Below are 20,631 nucleotides of genomic sequence, written 5' to 3'. Positions count from 1 at the left end.
CCTGCTCCCGCGAGACCCGACGCAACAGAGTGCTGCGCGGGAGAAGACTTGATAGGCACGGGTAGACGCTCGTGTGTGTGCGGGATGCGGGAGAATAAAATGATTCACAGGACTCCCGCAAAATAGAAATATCTAAACATAAAATATATAAAACAAATAAACTGTTATTCATCTATTGCACAAAAGCAACATGAACTAATATAAAATATAAACGATTAACAGGTGCAAGCATATTCAGAGTTTCTATTTAGGCTATAACACGTGTTTGCGGCGTTGAGCAATGCAGTGCTGAAATATGCGTGCTCACGAATCCTCTCATTATAACACACGAATTGTAGACATTATGAAAGATTAATTATGCATATATTTATTGTGTTATAACAGAGATTTGTGAGATTGCGATGAACTGAGATGTCTTTTAGAGATTATAAATGCAGCGCTCTTTGCTGGCATTCTGCCATGCCAAACCATGCACGCAGCAGCCGCTTGCTTTAGTTAAAAATAACGGTGTTCTGTGAATGTTGATGAAAGCATCAATAGCAAATATTTATCGGGAGCGTGTATGCAAGGATTTCATAAATTTCATGGAGAAAAAAGTAACATAACTAGTAATGTAACTAATTACTAATTACTTTTGAAATAAAGTAATCAGAACAGTAACGTGATTATTTTAAAAGGAGTAATCAGTAATCAGTAATTTGATTACATTTTCAGAGTAACTTGCCCAACACTGTTCATCAATGAGAACAAAGGCAACATGGGAAATGTGAGTAAAATGTGTAGTAACATGGCGGATTGTCTAGGCGTTGCGGATTGTAAACTCTGAAGTAAACGCCCACTGCAATGATTGGCTAACAGTTGTGCATATTTGACAGCATACATCCTTCATAGATTGATGCTGCTGTGATTTAGGTTAAAAAAACATAAATACTCAGGACATATCAAACAATCTGTAATAACAGACAAAGCAATAGTGATCACGTAATAAACATGCTTGTGTGGTGCGACATTACTGTCGGATCCAATATAGTCGGCACAGCATCATCTTTTAGTTTCAATCTTTCTGAAAATCCTGCATCAAATTGTGCCTTGTTTGTAAACGAATCCGCGGTAAAATGAAGTGAACAAAGGACCAAGTTCTTACTAGTTCTAGTTTAGTTCATCAATAAAGTTTAGCGTTTGGTTTCTGCATAGATCTATGTTTGCCGCTCTTGTCATTTACACTACATGTGCGAATCGGTGGGCGGGGCTAAACAGGCAGCGATGTAGAAGCAGGCATGGATCTTCTTCTGCGAAGGCGGTGTTTAGCCACACTATTACATCATAAAGTGGCACATTCCAAAACCTGTTGTTTTGGCAGACTGGCTTCAATATAAGCTGTTTTTAGACTAACAATAAAGTTTTGAGTTCTGAAACTTACAGGATGCTTTTATAGCACAACAATTTCTTATATGTAGACAACTAAAGTGGCTCCCTTTAGATTTTGCACTATGACACAACATTCTGCTGTGTGAATATGGCCACAGAGTGATAATGTAGACGGCAGAACCCAGGTCCTGTTTCCACACCATTCCCTTCTTTGATAAACCATTTTATTTGATTTCTGCCAATGAATCTCTTTTGCTATTCGATTCTCTTGTGTGTTCTCACTCTTTCTACCACTACCCTAGTGCTGTAATGTAATCTTTCTCATTCCTTCTTTTTTCATCCTACATTACTTGAGCGCATCTGCTGGTTCAACGTCTGATCTGAATTCTCAGTGTAGCTGTTGAGCAGCATGTGTAATGTGTGAAATGTTAAAGAAAGACAGGTTGCACAGAACCTTTGCAATAAATTTGCATGCTAACTAGCCATACCTTGACCCTTTGACCCCAATCTAATCACACAAGGATTAGCCAATCACAACAGAGATCATTTATAAAGAAGTCTTAAAGGTATGATATAATGGTCGTGCAACTAAATTGCAATTGTTTTTGCTCTAATAAACATTATAACATTATAAGTTGACTTGTAATGCTACAGAAGTGTAGCTTAAATGTCTTGCTTCATAACCTACAGTCTCATACTGCCAGGAATCACGTGTCTGTGTTCCAAAATAGGAGTGAATATGTCATAATAGTGATGGGTGTCCTCTGCGATCTCACACACACAGTGACCCACATAAGTGCTCACAGGAGGGTGAAATGACAGAGAAATAAATCAGCCGTTTACACCAGATCAATCCACAAATCAATCAGTCTCTCCTGTAAAGGTAACTGAGGTACAATCCAATCCTCTCTGAAGGGGTTCAGACTCATGTTTGTATGTATGTATGTGTATGTTTTTTCCAAGAGAAGTCATCTTCAATGAGATTCAGTTCTGTAAATGTCACTGTCCCTGTCCATGTATGAATATCAGAGTGAATGGGGGATCACAGAGCGAAATATCACCCATACTAAATATAAGCCAATCTAATCATAGAGGGGTGAGAGTGATTAAACTGCCCACCTATTAGTTCTGTGTAGCACAAAGCTGCTTCTGATAGAATATGTTCATTTATGTTAGGATGAAGATTAGGGCTGAGACATTAAAAGTATGTTGGCAGACAGCAAACCCACAGGCTGTTCACCGAACTGATTTATTGTACCAAAAGAAATAGCAGTTTTTGTTGTGAATCAGTTTTAACATGACTAATGTAGACTTTTGTTTTGAATGAATAGATCGATAGTTTTAAATCAGTTATAAACTGTACTTTTTAATTTACTGCATTAGCAGAGAGAAGTTAATTTGATATGCAAGCAAACATGGACAAACTGAATCAGATTCTAATTGAATGCTTATTGAATCTGAATTGTATTGCATTTAATCTGAAAATCTGTATTGACTCCCAGGCCTAGCATTTTTTGTATTGTTTTCAGACATATGCCAGTGAAATTATTAGTACTTAATATTTCTGGATGGTCAAAAGTCTATGGATCTTTTCATTTTTCTACAACGCTCATGGATCCAGTTTATTATAATGGCGAAATACACTCTTAAATGGTACTTAAACAAACAAAAAGAGTTATTGGTCGCATTATATGTCAATCAGACAATCTCTTCCTTGTCTAAGTGGATGATTATCTGATCAGAATAAGCTGCAGTGATGAGGACCATGATATTTTAAAGTTTGGCTAGATGAGACTGTATTGTTGGAGACAATAATATCTTGCACATTAGGTATTCTGCTCTTAGCCGCTATTGTTGGATGGAGTCTGGTATTTGCATAAATGTGGATCTCCAGAGACTGTGAGCATTTGAAAATGAAGGAATTCTATTCAGAGAAGAATTGAGAGCAATTGGGTGCAGAGGAGATGTCATTGAAAGTACTGTTACATAATGCTTCAGAGCAGGTTTACGTCTAAAATGTTCTTAAAAGTTATTTAAGGATAACAGTTATTAACAATGCAATTTAGCTGAAGTAGAGCTTTTTGTGGAGCAGTGATGTTGTTGATTGTTGACGGCCAACTCTGGTTCCCTTGATAAAAAAGCCAATAGGATTTTTCAATTGGCTTTTGGATTAATAAATAAAAAAATACATAAAAATAAATAAATAAATCCCTGAAAGTTTAAGTTTGCATGAGTATGAGTACAAACACAACAAGGCTCTAAAAGAGAACGTCTCAGGTTACTTATGTAACCATGGTTCCCTGAGTAGGGAACGAGACACTGCGTCCTCTAGGTTTCTTGCCATGCTGCGGATGCAAGCTTCAGACGAAGAAGTGAATGATGTGTGCTCCCGGCGCCTATTTATACTATAGTCGCACCGGTAGTGACGTCATGGCTGTCGCCGGCCAACGAGTTGTTGTTTTTTCAATGTATGCTTCAGACACGGGTCACGACGAGGCGTCCCCCCCATAGCGACCCCTAGAGGACGCAGTTCGAAGTTCCCATGAAAGGGAACGTCTCAGGTTAATTATGTAACCATGGTTCCCTGAGTAGGGAACGAGACACTGCGTCCTCTAGGTTTCTTGCCATGCTGCGGATGCAAGCTTCAGACGAAGAAGTGAATGATGTGTGCTCCCGGCGCCTATTTATACTATAGTCGCACCGGTAGTGACGTCATGGCTGTCGCCGGCCAACGAGTTGTTGTTTTTTCAATGTATGCTTCAGACACGGGTCACGACGAGGCGTTCCCCATAGCGACCCCTAGAGGACGCAGTTCGAAGTTCCCATGAAAGGGAACGTCTCAGGTTAATTATGTAACCATGGTTCCCTGAGTAGGGAACGAGACACTGCGTCCTCTAGGTTTCTTGCCATGCTGCGGATGCAAGCTTCAGACGAAGAAGTGAATGATGTGTGCTCCCGGCGCCTATTTATACTATAGTCGCACCGGTAGTGACGTCATGGCTGTCGCCGGCCAACGAGTTGTTGTTTTTTCAATGTATGCTTCAGACACGGGTCACGACGAGGCGTTCCCCATAGCGACCCCTAGAGGACGCAGTTCGAAGTTCCCATGAAAGGGAACGTCTCAGGTTAATTATGTAACCATGGTTCCCTGAGTAGGGAACGAGACACTGCGTCCTCTAGGTTTCTTGCCATGCTGCGGATGCAAGCTTCAGACGAAGAAGTGAATGATGTGTGCTCCCGGCGCCTATTTATACTATAGTCGCACCGGTAGTGACGTCATGGCTGTCGCCGGCCAACGAGTTGTTGTTTTTTCAATGTATGCTTCAGACACGGGTCACGACGAGGCGTTCCCCATAGCGACCCCTAGAGGACGCAGTTCGAAGTTCCCATGAAAGGGAACGTCTCAGGTTAATTATGTAACCATGGTTCCCTGAGTAGGGAACGAGACACTGCGTCCTCTAGGTTTCTTGCCATGCTGCGGATGCAAGCTTCAGACGAAGAAGTGAATGATGTGTGCTCCCGGCGCCTATTTATACTATAGTCGCACCGGTAGTGACGTCATGGCTGTCGCCGGCCAACGAGTTGTTGTTTTTTCAATGTATGCTTCAGACACGGGTCACGACGAGGCGTTCCCCATAGCGACCCCTAGAGGACGCAGTTCGAAGTTCCCATGAAAGGGAACGTCTCAGGTTAATTATGTAACCATGGTTCCCTGAGTAGGGAACGAGACACTGCGTCCTCTAGGTTTCTTGCCATGCTGCGGATGCAAGCTTCAGACGAAGAAGTGAATGATGTGTGCTCCCGGCGCCTATTTATACTATAGTCGCACCGGTAGTGACGTCATGGCTGTCGCCGGCCAACGAGTTGTTGTTTTTTCAATGTATGCTTCAGACACGGGTCACGACGAGGCGTTCCCCATAGCGACCCCTAGAGGACGCAGTTCGAAGTTCCCATGAAAGGGAACGTCTCAGGTTAATTATGTAACCATGGTTCCCTGAGTAGGGAACGAGACACTGCGTCCTCTAGGTTTCTTGCCATGCTGCGGATGCAAGCTTCAGACGAAGAAGTGAATGATGTGTGCTCCCGGCGCCTATTTATACTATAGTCGCACCGGTAGTGACGTCATGGCTGTCGCCGGCCAACGAGTTGTTGTTTTTTCAATGTATGCTTCAGACACGGGTCACGACGAGGCGTTCCCCATAGCGACCCCTAGAGGACGCAGTTCGAAGTTCCCATGAAAGGGAACGTCTCAGGTTAATTATGTAACCATGGTTCCCTGAGTAGGGAACGAGACACTGCGTCCTCTAGGTTTCTTGCCATGCTGCGGATGCAAGCTTCAGACGAAGAAGTGAATGATGTGTGCTCCCGGCGCCTATTTATACTATAGTCGCACCGGTAGTGACGTCATGGCTGTCGCCGGCCAACGAGTTGTTGTTTTTTCAATGTATGCTTCAGACACGGGTCACGACGAGGCGTTCCCCATAGCGACCCCTAGAGGACGCAGTTCGAAGTTCCCATGAAAGGGAACGTCTCAGGTTAATTATGTAACCATGGTTCCCTGAGTAGGGAACGAGACACTGCGTCCTCTAGGTTTCTTGCCATGCTGCGGATGCAAGCTTCAGACGAAGAAGTGAATGATGTGTGCTCCCGGCGCCTATTTATACTATAGTCGCACCGGTAGTGACGTCATGGCTGTCGCCGGCCAACGAGTTGTTGTTTTTTCAATGTATGCTTCAGACACGGGTCACGACGAGGCGTTCCCCATAGCGACCCCTAGAGGACGCAGTTCGAAGTTCCCATGAAAGGGAACGTCTCAGGTTAATTATGTAACCATGGTTCCCTGAGTAGGGAACGAGACACTGCGTCCTCTAGGTTTCTTGCCATGCTGCGGATGCAAGCTTCAGACGAAGAAGTGAATGATGTGTGCTCCCGGCGCCTATTTATACTATAGTCGCACCGGTAGTGACGTCATGGCTGTCGCCGGCCAACGAGTTGTTGTTTTTTCAATGTATGCTTCAGACACGGGTCACGACGAGGCGTTCCCCATAGCGACCCCTAGAGGACGCAGTTCGAAGTTCCCATGAAAGGGAACTGGTGAATAGATGAGTTTACCTGTTTGGCATGATGACATTTAATGTCCTCAGTAACCTCTGTAGTCCCATTGATCCACCTGTTAACAACCACCTTTTTCCAGAAACATAAAAGCTTAAAAAAGTAGATGAGTAATAAGTAGGGTATTACTGATGTATTTTATGTTGTAGAATAAAATGTAAAAAAATATCTTGAGCCACAGACCTTATTTCAGGCATTTAACCAAAAACCCATTTACAAAACCCATTGATTTTTGGACAGTGGAATTGGAAGTGCTAAAATGCATACTTGTTTCTGTGTTTTGGAATTCATTCCTGCAGCACTCTTTTAGTAAGATTCACACTCCAGCCCAGTAGGTGGCGATAATGAACCTATTATTCGTTTTTGAACTGTAAAAATGAAAAAGAAGATGACTATATTGTCAAAAGTATTTCATGGATATTGAATACTGATGAACAATGTGGAGTTTTGTGGTATTCTAAATGAAAGTTTGGGATAAGCATGTTCATTAGCTTTGGTAGAATCAATGACTGTGATGAAGGAATACAAACAAACACTTTCCTATTTTCTTTTTAAATCTTTCTGTCATCTTTTCTTCTCAAAGTTTTCTCCATAGGTGGGTCCCAAACCCCTCCATTACAGACAGCTTGCCAAACACATCTACATTTTTTCACAAGCCTCTGTAGAGAGTGAAATGAGAATACTGTTTATTGAATGCTTCCTTCCTGTTCATGCCACTTTGAAAGAATGTACTTCAAACTGCAAACTGCATTATTTTTGAAACATCAACAGCAAGATTTCAAATATTTATTGAGGCTATTAAACAACAGCTCACAGATCTTCTCAATGTACATGTCAATTGTACGTTGAATGGTTCAGTTGATCTAATACAGCATAATATTTATGGATATTGGTTATCTGAATGAAGTCAGTTTTTATATACTATTTAATTTCTTTTTTTCAGATCCCGACTTTAAAGACGTAGGAGTCCCCAAACCTCTTCCCTGTGGGTATTATTCATTCGTCTATAAGCATCCTCCATATGAATACATCTAATGGCTTTCCATTTTTCATAATTTGTCTTCTTTTGTCGCCTCTGCTGCAGTTTGTGAATTCGAGATGGGAGGACCTGAAGGCATCATTGAATCGCAGCAGATCACCAAAGACGGCAAAGCCTTGCAGACTGAGGCAGTGGACTGCAAGTGGTACATCCGTGCCCCTCCTCGCTCCAAGGTCAGTCCCACGCAGTCAGCCCCTGTCCCAACTTCCCCCGCTCTGTCTAATAACACCCAAGTTGTTTCCATTTTGTCGTTCTGTTACCCAGCCTGCCACGTTTCTGACATGTGATAGCTTGTGTCTGCCTCAAGCTGTCCAGTTACCACCTAACACGCTTCAGTGTTTGGCTTCCTGTTTTGCAGTCGTTTGCATTATGCGGCCATTGCAAAAACATCTCGGGGCAGATATGTATGCGGTTAGGTGGAATTCTGTTGAGGATAAAAATGTGGCAGCTTTTGGTTGTGTGATATACTGCAGAATGAACTCTCAAAGGGCTACCATTGTTTTTATAGCAGATGAGAATCAAAGAGAATGTGTCCATGTGGAAAAGGTCAGACAGTCCAGTTTATTTGGGGTGAGATTTGTTTTTTAATTTGGAGCACTATTGTCAGGAAGCAGTTTACAGCTGCCCTGGTTGCATTATTTACACCTGCGCCAAATACTGGCTAATGTTTTCTTTTCTTTTGTCTTTTTCCATTTTGTGGTCCAGTAAAAAAAAAAAAAAATCTTGGATAGCTAATTTTTTCCCTTTTATGATGTTGTTTTTTGTTCCAAATGGGGAAAAAAAATAAATGCACCCTCATTAGGATAATTTATTGTATAGCTGTCTGGAAGTGGACTTTATTCTGATTGCTAAAGAGATCTAATTTCGCTATATGCGCATGCTGTCTGAGAGATTGTTTCTAAGTACTGACGGAGAGGCGCGTGCACATGAAGACACTCAGAGAGCGCAGGAGCATTGAACAGAGTTATTTTTGCCGCTTTATAGGCCTTGAACTATTTAATACACACACACACACTTGTACGTGTCAAAATGCCCGTCTTTGCAAGTATCCTCATTACACAGTATCCACAGTAATTTAGGTCTTAAGTGAAAGCAAACAGCTGAGAAAGAAAACACGTGTAACAATATAATGGATCTGGGCAGCTCTTAAAGTGACAGCAGTCTAATATTCCTGCTGTCTGTCATTTAGGTTATTCAAACAACAAATGAGAGAAAATCTCTCACTGCTCTTGAATAAATCACTTTTGTAACTTTAATAAGAAGAAATATATATTTAATTTACACAGTAAAGAATATGCCGTGTTTTATACATTTGATTACTTTATAAAACCTATGTAGCATTTCTTATTTATTTGTTGTAGTGTTGTTGTTTTTTGTCCTATTGCTTGTAATTAGTTTCCTATTCTTATTTAATCACTGACTGTTTTCTTGTCTTCAGTGAACTTGAGGTTTCTGCTTTTTTTTGTATTTTTTTATTTTTATTTAGGCTAGTATTAGTTTTTTGTGATATTGAGACTGGTGACAAGAATTATGAAATTCCTATGGTATCAAAATTTTGATTTCATAAAGACCTTATTAAAAGCAAAAATAACTATGTTGTGATATATATCATTACTGCAAAATAAAATTACACATATCGTGATAGAAGATTTTGGTCATATCGCCCACCCCAGTCACATATTCTTGTATAATATTCTAAACTGTATAATTGACCATTGTCCCATGCAACTGATTGTCTATATACACTATGTTCAGAAGTTTGAGGTTGGAGATTTTTAAATGTTTTTGAAAAACATTTATTCTCGGTAAGGCTGCAGTTATTTGATCATAAATACAGTAAAAACATCTCAGGTTACGTATGTAACCATGGTTCCTCGAGGGAACGAGACGCTGCGTCGGAGGACGCTTCGGGAACGCCCTTCAGCGTGACCGGCTCTGAATCTCGTGTGTAATCAGAACAATAGATGGGCGAGACGTCACGGGCAGGTGACGTAATGCCAGGAAGCTATAAAAGCACGTGCGGTGAGACCAGCGTCAGCTTCTAGGAGTGAAGCAAGCGCTGGCAGAGATGCTGAAAGTATGGCTCCGAGACGCAGTGTCTCGTTCCCTCGAGGAACCATGGTTACATACGTAACCTGAGACGTTCCTCTTCAGGAACTCGAGCTGCGTCGGAGGACGCTTCGGGAACGAGAATGCCCATGCCGCCAGACTTTCAAATCTCGCCTAGTGTGGAAGCGTGCACAGCTAAGGCGCGGGTAACTGAGAGAAGCGCTCGCCGGAGACCGCTGCGCCCTGGAACACGGCAGGGTTGGCAGACCGACCTCCTGAGGGCACTGAAGAGAGACGGGCACCGTGTAATGCGGTGTAAACCACTCTTCCCCAGAGGGAGCTGTCCCTCAAAAAGTCCTAGGCCTTAGGCGTCAGGACATTTACGACGAAGACTATCCAGCGAGAATGATGGTCCGCAGACCCGCCTTCTGCTAGAAGCCTTCAGCCTGGGAGCGCCACTCTGACTCTAGACTCTGCGGAGTACAGGAAGTGAGGCCCCTAGAATGAAGGGCCGGAACACGGTAGGTTTGGACCTGCTTGTCTGATTACACACGAGATTCAGAGCCGGTCACGCTGAAGGGCGTTCCCGAAGCGTCCTCCGACGCAGCTCGAGTTCCTGAAGAGGAACTGTAATATTGTGAAATATTATTATGATTTAAAATTACTGTTTCATATTAAAATTAATCCGCCTTTCTCATACTCAAAGCGCTAATACATTAATACAGTATATTTGATAGTTTGCAATATTTTAAATATTTTCAGCAACCATTACTCTAGTCTTTAGAAGTCATTCTAATATGCTTTGGAGCTCAATAAACATTTCTTAATATTGTCAATGTTCTTCTTATCAACAGTTACGCTGCTTAATATTTTTGTGGAAACCATGATACATTTTTTGTCACTTTTTCTGAATTTATTGTGTCTTTGCTAAATAAGACTATTCCTTCCTTTCCTTCCTTCTTTCTTTTTAATGTTCCCCGCATGTTAGACAAGAAAGAAGAAAATATTTTAGCATCAAAAACTCTAAAACATTTTAGCTGTAACAGATGGATTTGCTTAGAGTTATTAAGTTACCTGTGGAACCGATCAGTAGCCAATGACTAAACACAATAAATTGCCTCCATTTCCTTAGATAGTGATAGTGTTGACTGGAGAGCAAAAATCTGTATTATGCCATGGCTCGGTGATAATATTTGTGTTTAATGTGATTTATTGCTTCAAAAACTGATTTTTGTTCTATCTGCTGTCCTTCCAAAGGCACAAATCAAAAGCATATGCCCTTTTACTTTTCACAGCGATTAGTTTCACACAGCTATTCAAGCATTTTTATCATCCACCAGCACTGCTCAAAGGAGACTGAAAACTTCAGCACTGAGACTCATGATTGCATTTGTGTGAATTTGTATACAGCGCTTATTATGAAGACCTTTTCTCCTCCAGCTACTTCACAGAGTGTTGCCTGATATACCAGTATTTATACAGCAGACTGTGAGTAATCATAACTCTCAAGATGGCAGAATATGGAATGATCTAGTTTAATCTGAATATAGATATGACTCTAGTTTGAAATATAGATTTTATAAAATATTTTATATACACTACCATTCAAAAGTTTGGGGTCGGTAAAATTATTATTATTCTTTTTTTTAATTAATACTTACTCAGCAAGGATGCAATAAATCGATCAAAGTGACAGTAAAGATTTTTTATGTAACAAAAGATTTCTATTCCATACAAAAATCCTTGTAAAATTTATATTCTCCAAAATATTATGGAAAAAAGTTTCGTAGTTTCCACAAAAATATTAAGTTGTTTAATATTTGTTTTCAACATTGGTTTTCAAGAACATTTGTTATTATCAAATCAGCATATTAAAATGATTTCTGAAGGATCATGTGACACAAAACTGTAGAAATGGCTGCTAAAAATGCAGTTTTGCCATGAAATTAAATTATATATGAAAATATATTGAAAATTGAAAACAGTTATTTTAAATTGTAAAAATATTTCCTTTTTTTCCAATCAAATAAATGCACATTTTGTGAGCATAAGAGATTTACTAAAAAAAAAAAAAAAAAAAAAAAACGTTTTAAACAATACTGTATATTTTTATAATATAATAATGGTTTATGTATTTTTACAAAAATGTTTTTAAAGATATATTTCAAGTTAACAGTCAAACAGTTTTTTATATCATAAATTATTAATTAATAATAGTATTACTATTTCTGGGAGTTAAACTAGATTACATTTTACAACCTGAAATAGCCTTGCTTTATACAAAGGTTAAATTATCTTAAAAATCAATAAGAAACTTATTAACATTTATACACAGTATTGGGGAGCTCTATTATAATATATTAGCCAAACTACTTATTGTATGCCTCATAGTTATATTATTGTATCCCTATGAGTGAACCAGCTGGCCTTAAAAGGACTTTTGTCCTGCTGTTCTTATCATAATGTGTATATGTGGTCTCCAAACAAGTGTTATATTCTCTGTTTCATTTAAATGATTTTCTGTAGCAGCTCTGAAACAGTGTCATGTTTATCTGGCCCTGAAATCTCACAGGAATGATTGTTTGAATCGCAGATGGCGGGGAAAGCGCCGTGCCTTCCTCTAGACACCAGCTACTGTTGCTCAAATGGCTTTCCTAGCCACATCTCTCACAGGCCTTCATATATCTCATCCAATTAAGTCCACAAGCGTATAACCTTCCAGACATGTACATCTCATCTTGCTGTTTCTTATTTGATTTACTGTCTGATAGGAAAAGAAAAGGGGGTCTGGTCTTTTACATCATCGTGTTTGCAGAAATTCATCCAAATGAGAAATTCTGAGCTGCAACCGTTCCTGATTTTTCTCTCTGCTCTGGTGGGAACATCAGTGGATGCAGGCTACAAATAAGTCAGCGCAGAGGGGGATGTGAACAGCACCTCAAACACATCCACATGCCCTGAAGAGACAGCAGTCCCCAACTGGCCAGAGGTTGACGTCTCGATGTCAGGCAGCCCTGACTAATTTATTCCAGAGGAGCGGTAGAAGGGGAAAAAGGCTGATTTATTGAGATACAATAACTGCTGGGTAATTAGAGTGTATTTGAAGAGTCAAGCCGGCTTCTGGAGTCTGTAGGGGCTTGTTTCAGATGGAGGGGTGAAGGAGGTTTCTATTCATAATCATTTTCACTGATTCACAATGTCTAAGGTCAGGTAAAGTAATCGGGATCTTCTTGTTTGGCTTTCAGTGGGACAAGATACAATTATAACATTTTTTACATGCTACATTTTTACATTTTCTGAAGAAATGTGAGTGCTGTTTTCATCTATGTATCTGCAGTATATATACACACACACATGCAGTGTAGGCTATATATAAAGTGGGTATAACACTTTTTATTATTATTTATCATTAGATATTTTACAGTAAATGTTTTCTAAAGACTGGTGATAAATCAAGATTAATTGACTATTTTTTACTACCTATAGTATTTAAAAAATATTGCTATACATTTGTATACAGTTCTTCAATTGTTTTGTTTTGTTTTGTTTTGTTTTGTTTTGTTTTGTTTTGTTTTGTTTTGTGGAAACCATGTGTCCAATCATTTCTTAGAAAATCACAAATAGACCTATTATTCAGTTAGTAGCACAGATGGTGTTGAATGAGTTATGTGTCAAATTTTGGGTGGAAAATATAAAAAATTATGTGGAATAGCAAGCACCACTAATTAGAGTGCAAAGATAAGACTGTGTAATCTAAGGCCAGCCCAAGTCTTTTGATTAAATATTTGATTTTGTCACATTATATATTCCTCGACCTTAGGGTTTATAGACCTTAGGGCAGTGTTAGTGATTGGCTACTCAGTTGTCAGTGGATGTACTTTCAGGATCAGTTTCTGGATTTTGCTTTCAGCTGCCCTAAGGTTGTTAGATTATTAGACGAGTCTGTCTTAATAACCAGTCGGGTTTCTTAATGCTTTATATAATCAATTCTGTCTAATTACCGTCTCGCGCATTCCTCATATTCCACCTAGTAAATTGTGCCTAACAAGTTCTAACAAGCTGGCACATACTGTAGCGAGTCTCTTATTATCTTCATGTGATTCTCTGAAGGAATTGGAAAGCCTCATATTGTATGTTTCATTTTTTTTACATGTGAGTCAGTAAGTGGGGTTTTATGTACAGTGTGGGTATAAGTGTTTTGCTGATGATGAGAGATTGTACACACCGCAGCAGTCCAGAAAGACTGCGGTGTCACTAGTTCTTTACTTATTTTGCAACATTGCTGGAATGGCACACTGATCGGTCCCCTATAAAAATGGAAATGTGCTGAACGAAATGCTATTATAGTGAGAAAATTTACTGAGCTGTTGAGTAACACATGAGCCTTTGCTCACTGGATGAACTAGGTTGCTTCATTTACTTGTCATAATGGAATACCAAATGCTCATTAAATGTAAAATCACCTCAACTCCAAACGCTGGGAGAAGAACAACTCTGTGCTAATATTTGGACGTTTTGATTCTGTCAAATCTGTCAAATAGTGTTACTTGGTTTATTATGATGAGAGTCATTCAAGCAGTGTATTTATAGGAAAAGTACAACTCCAAATTCAGATTTATTCACCCTGATGTCAAACCGAAACTGTTTGACTGACTTTCTGTGGAACACAAATAGACATTTTGAAGAATGGTCTCTAATGAATGGGGATTGGAGATTTAAAGCTACAAAAAGGATGCAAAACCATCATTAAGGTATCATAAAAGCTGCTCGTTTGCATCTTCTGAAGTCATGTGATAGTGAATGCATGAGTTTGATTGATTTGTGAATGATTCATTCAGACTGGTTTTGTGAACTCAATCTACAGGTTCATTCAAAAGATCTTCCATTTCATGCTGACTTTTAATATTATTGGAATTTAATGCAGAAATCATACAGAAAACACTGTTTTTGACATTTTAACAGCTACAGTCCTCGTTCTCTTTCCTTATATTTAAAAATTGGGCAGGATATTCTTCAAAAAATCATATTTTGTGTTCCACTGAAGACCGTATCAGTGAGTCGATAACTGAATGATTTATTCAGACTGGTTTTGTGAACTCAATCAACTGATTCATTGAAAAGCTCCAAATAAGGTGTTCACAACTTGAAGGATTCTTGCTACTTCTATCATGAATTTTGGTCTGTTCCTTATGTAAAGTTATTATATACCTTAAAGTCACGATGTAAAGGAAGTAGCAACAGATCTTTTCTTCTGTATTGTGATGCATATCCATTATTAAAACAGAAAATGTAGAACAGGGACTTGGTTATATCATATGAATCAGTTGTTGATTGGATGTAGGCAGATCTGAACGTGAGCCTACAGTGGTGAAAATGGGAGTCTGGATGAGGAGAGGTGTGAAGTAAGCTTGATTAGGGTTAGATTGAGTGAGAAGAGAACAGATGGTTCACTCTAACACCTCTCTGGTTTTTAGAGAGCCCAAAGGAGCTGGTGTGAGTGGATGTAGTTTATTGCCATGCTTTGAGAGCTCATCACTGCAACTTTTTGAAACTTCTCAATTCTGTGTACGAGCTGAATTTCAAACATAACCGTCTGTGTTCTTGTTATTGATCTTTCTGTGCAATTATCATCAAGCCGAGGCTTTTCTGACTACAGAGATCTGTTGTTAAAGCAAACACAGTTTACCAGGTAATCTAGATGTCACTGATATGACAGCTGGGATGGGTGCATTGAAACCACTGAAGGAAAAATAAAAGATTATTTCGACAGAAGTGTCCATTTTCTTTGTGGAAATCGAGTTCTCGGTGTGTTAGAAGTAATAGATTTTCAATGGATGTGAGAGTCTGTTTTGCTCTTTTCCTCTCCCTCTTAGATCTACTTGCGTTTCCTAGACTACGAGATGCAGAACTCCAATGAGTGTAAGCGTAATTTTGTGGCGGTGTACGACGGCAGCAGCTCGGTGGAAGACCTGAGGAATAAATTCTGCAGCACGGTGGCCAATGACGTCATGCTGGTGTCCGCGCTGGGCGTGGTCCGCATGTGGGCCGATGAGGGCAGCCGAAAGAGCCGCTTCCGGATACTCTTCACTACCTTCCAAGAGCGTAAGTCATTCACACACACAAACACACTCACTGCTATTACGGCTCTCCTATCCAACCCTCGTGTGTGTTTGTAATGTATATATTATTTTGTATGCTGTGCGAATCTTATGAAACAAATGTCTGGGTCAATGAGAAGAAAAAGATTGAAAAGTAATTACACTCCCATTCAAAAGTTTATTTGATTAAATTTATTTAATAAATGCATTTTTTGTGAAATGTGACCCTGGACCACAAAACCAGTCATAAGGGTCAATTTTGTGAAATTGAGATTTATACATCATCTGAAAGCTGGATAAATAGCTTTCCATTGATGTATGATTTGTTAGGATAGGACAATATTTGTCCGAGATACAACTATTTGAAAATCTATCCCCCCCCCTCTAAAGCGGTACTGAACTGCAGTGGAAACGCAAACCGAGCCGAGCCGTGCCGTGCCGTGTCGTACCGTACTGAGCCGTGCCGAGTTGAGTCGTACCACGCAGTGGAAAAGCGCCATAAAAGAAAAGGACAGGGTTTTGAGGGCAAAATGATTGGAGAAGTGTCATTTGACCAGAAGGTCAACTCATGACATTTCGATTAAAAATTACGAGCTCAAAAATATAAATATGTATGAATGAGTAGTTCATAATGCATTTAGAAAAATCAAATGAAAATTCCAATTCATGCCAACTTTAATTAGTATTTATTAATTTATAATAAATGCATTTTTTGTGAAATGTGACCCTGGACCACAAAACCAGTCATAAGGGTCAATTTTGTGAAATTGAGATTTATACATCATCTGAAAGCTGGATAAATAGCTTTCCATTGATGTATGATTTGTTAGGATAGGACAATATTTGTCCGAGATACAACTATTTGAAAATCTGGAATCTGAGGGTGCAAAAAAATCAAAATACTGAGAAAATCGCCTTTAAAGTTGTCCAAATTAAGTCCTCTGCAATGCATATTACTAATCAAAAATGAGGTTTTGATATATTTACGGTAGGAAATTTACAAAATATGTTCATGGAGCATGATCTTTATTTAATATCCTAATGATTTTTGGCATAAAATAAAAATCGATAATTTTGACCCATACAATGGCTATTGCTACAAATATACCCGTGCTACTTATGACTGGTTTTGTGGTCCAGGGTCACAAATATTATGACAATATAAAATAATTGTTTATGATTTAAATATATTTTAAAATGTAATTTATTCCTGTGATGCGAAACTGAATTTTCAGCATCATTACTCCAGTCTTCAATATTGCATGAAATCATTCTAATATGCTGATTTTGTGCTTAATGAACATTTCTTGTTATTATCAATGTTGAAAACAGTTTTTGCTGCTTAATATTTTTGTGGAAACTATTATACATTTTTCAGGTTACTTTGCTCAATTGAAAGTTCAAAAGAACAGCAGTTATTTCAAATAGAAATCTTTTGTAGCATTTCTACTATTTCTTTTGACCAATTTAATGCATGCTTAAAAAAAAAAAAAAAAACTTAGCCGAAATATCATGGTTTCCACAGAAGTATTAAAGGGGTCATATGATGCGATTTCAAGTTTTCCTTTCTCTTTGGAGTGTTACAAGCTGTACGTGAATAGATAAGATCCCTGAAGTCTCAAAACCAAAGAGATATTCTTTATCAAAGTTAAGACTCTGCCCAGCTCCCCTAAAACGGCTCGTTCTAACACGCCCCCACATATCTAGGCCAATCACAATGCACTGGGTCAGCTGGCCAATCAGAGCAGACTGCGCTTGTCGGAAGGAGGGACTTTGTAGAAAACGAAGCGTTTGAGAGAGGCAGGGCATAGAGGACCTACAATAATGTACAGTATTTGAAAAATAATGTGTTTTTTGAACATTAAAGCATGTCAACATATTCTGTTACACCAAATACACAAAATAATGATCTTTAAAAAAGCATCATATGACCCCTTTAAGCAGCACCAATATTTTCAACATTGGTAATAATAAGAAAAGTTTCCTGACCAAACCAGCATATTACAATGATATAAATAATATGTGATATTTATGGAAACCCATTTCCGTCACTAAATAAAAATAAAAAAATTTCAATTTTATCTCACAATTCTGACTTCTTTTCTCAGAATTGTGCGATACAAACTTTTTCTTAGAATTGTGAGATATAAATTCGCAGTTCTGACTTTTTTCTCAGAATTGTCAGAAAAACGGGATATAAACTCGCAATTGTGAGAAATAAAGACAGAATTGCAAGATAAAAACTCGCAATACGAATTTGTATCTCGCAATTCTGACTCTATTTTTTTCTCAGTATTGTGAGATATAAAATCGCAATTGTGAGTTATAAAGTCCAATTCTGAGGGGGAAACAAGACTGATATGTTTTCAGAATTGCGAGTTTATATATCACAATTCTGACTTAATAACTCGCAATTGTGTTAAAAAGTCAGAATTGCAAGATGTAAATTCTCAGTTCTGAGAAAAATAAGTCACAATTGCAAGATATGAACTCACAATTCTGAGAAAAGGTCAGAATTGTGAGTTTATATCTTGCAATTCTTAGGGGGTTTTTTCTCGCAACTGCGAGTTTATATCTTGCAATTCTGAGAAATATATTTCCCCTTTGGTTTTGGGTTGAAATAAGACCTACGCTGTAGACATATCTTGACAATTTTCATGAAGCCCACCTCACCCCACAGCAAGGTTAGGTTTACACTCTTGTGTACATGTTTGTAGAAAATTTGACAAGCACTGACATCTTACACTTCAGCACTCATTCCCTGTTTTATGAACAATCGCTTATAAAACACACTCTCTCACTCTCATTTGCACCAGCACATTCATACCTGACAGAACGCTAAACCGAGCAGGACTGGGAAAATGAAAACAGCTCATCCATGTGTCCATTAAAGGTAAACGAGCCATCTATTTAGCTGGTCACGCCCTGCCAGTGATTTGAGCCGCAATCACGTATAATGGTTTATACTGGTTTATGCAGGTTGGGAGCTGGTGGACCCACACAGCCATCAACAGAAACTGAAGTTTAAAGGGATAGTTCACCCAAAAATGAAAATTTTGTCATACCTACATCACTATCTGGGAAGATTTGCATAACGCCGCCCAAATGTTCAAGCAAAGAAAGAAGGCGTAACTTTTATTCTCGCTGTAGTATTGTTGCCGCCGCCGCCATGTCGTGAAGGCGCTGTGTGCTTCGTTGTGAAAGCGAAACTACTTTGTTTGGCCTTCCAAAAGAGGACGATATCGCTTCGTCATGCCTAGAGCTGATCCGTGCTGGTCAACTTCGCGCTGTCGATCGCCGGATCGGCTTTCACCGTGGACGAAGCGGAGTCCAGCCCGGGGTCGTCACATGTGGTTGCCGCAGGCATCACAATATGGTAAGGGACGTAACATTTCCGTCACACGCTTGAGGAATTCGGCCAATCACAACGCACTGGATAGCTGGCCAATCAGAGCACACCTCGCTTTTTCAGACCGATGAGCTTTGTAAAAATCGACGCATTTCAGAAAGGCGTGGCATAGAGGAGAAACAATAATGTACAGTATGTGGAAAATAATGTGTTTTTTTTAACCTTAAACCGCATAAACACATTTCATTACACCAAATAATGTTCTTTTTAGCAGCATCATATGACCCCTTTAAGTGATGAGCTGTTTCTGCAGGGACGGAGCATTTTCTAGGAAGCATGGGGGCTGTGGTGATGCCCCGCCACCCGGGCGTCTTTGATTGGGTCGCATCTCTCCGGGTGACAGCGCTAGCAGAGTCAGACACTATAAAGCGTAATGGAGGAGGAGAGAAAGTAAAAAGAAGGAACGTGAAGGATGGGTGCTCTAAAAGCAGATGAAGTATTGTGAGAAAGGAGGGACAGGAGAGGAACAATAAAGATTGAGTGTCTGGCTATGAGAGGAAGTGCTGAGAGAGAGAGAAAGTGGATGTAAGGCGATAAAATTAGGGTTTAATGTTGGGCTTTGTAGCACACTCATCATTAGTGTGCACTGCCGGCATCAAACACCTTTCTTTGTAATGGTCCCACCGCTGTTCCTGTGACCATTCATCTGTTCCCAGTGGCCCCTAAAAATGACCCCAGCCTAATCACACCACGCCAATGGGTAAAAGATTGAAAGGAAATGATGCCACCATCCTCATTGTGCCACGCCCAAACCAGCAGCCATAATGTGTGCACTTAAGATATATATAGGTATTGGTGGGCAATATATATATATATATTTTATTTTTTTTATTATTTATTTTTTTTTCTCTTCTTTTTTTTTTTCTTCAAGAATTTTCAAACTCGGTCCAAGCGTTTTAATTGGCTTTCCTACCTGCCTGTCAATGTATGTATCTGCATACCTCTGCACACCCTGTTCGCGCAGACACGACACGTCATCAGCGCGTTCACGCACGCTGTGCAGACAGAGCGATAATGGCAGACAAACATCAACAACCCGACCTTCCTTCCTGGTATTGAAGGACTTTTAAAGTTTTCTCGCCGGTGAAAGACACATGATGTAGCCCAGCGGTTCCCAATTCCAGTCCTCGTGCACATATTTTGCATGTCTCGCTTAGTTAACACACCCGAGTCAGATAACCAACTCGTTAGAAGTGAGCTACGTGCATGAACTGTGCTCCGATCGATATGATCCCTACACAGTGTTCATTGCTCCCTCCTCCCTGAGCAGGGGAAATCCGTTGAAGTTTACTTCACTTCGGAACATGGGCTGGAATTGGGAACCGCTGATGTAGCCTATTGTAGTAATGTTGTTTCTGGTATTCTGGTCTGTCAGCGTATATGCGTTCAGGAGGCGTGGCTTCGGACGGCAATTGCAGAGAGGGTGGGACGTTCACTTTCAGTGCCATCAGGCTAAAGATAGCATTTTCCAAGATCTCCTACTGCACCTTTAACAGGTTAGTTCACCCCAAAATGAAAATTCTGTCATTAATTACTCACCCTTATGTCGTTCCAAA

The 20,631-nt window shown here is 39.6% G+C and overlaps 1 protein-coding gene across 1 annotated transcript in view; it reads left to right on the top strand.

Annotated features, from left to right (window-relative positions):
* The window catches only part of LOC107662554 (neuropilin and tolloid-like protein 1), a 115,347-nt gene that overhangs the window by 79,985 nt on the left and 14,731 nt on the right, over nucleotides 1–20,631 (top strand). Inside the window, exons 5-7 of the mRNA XM_016452619.1 lie at nucleotides 7,424–7,465; nucleotides 7,565–7,692; nucleotides 15,442–15,670. Of these exons, the coding sequence (XP_016308105.1) occupies nucleotides 7,424–7,465; nucleotides 7,565–7,692; nucleotides 15,442–15,670 (399 nt within the window). The remainder of the gene's footprint in view (nucleotides 1–7,423; nucleotides 7,466–7,564; nucleotides 7,693–15,441; nucleotides 15,671–20,631) is intronic.

This window comes from Sinocyclocheilus anshuiensis, unplaced genomic scaffold (assembly GCF_001515605.1).
Source record: "Sinocyclocheilus anshuiensis isolate Anshui unplaced genomic scaffold, SAMN03320099.WGS_v1.1 scaffold1197, whole genome shotgun sequence".
In the NCBI taxonomy this organism is placed as follows: domain Eukaryota; kingdom Metazoa; phylum Chordata; class Actinopteri; order Cypriniformes; family Cyprinidae; genus Sinocyclocheilus; species Sinocyclocheilus anshuiensis.
The sequence above is the reverse complement of the archived record's forward strand: the minus strand, read 5'-3'. Positions and strand labels throughout refer to the sequence as shown.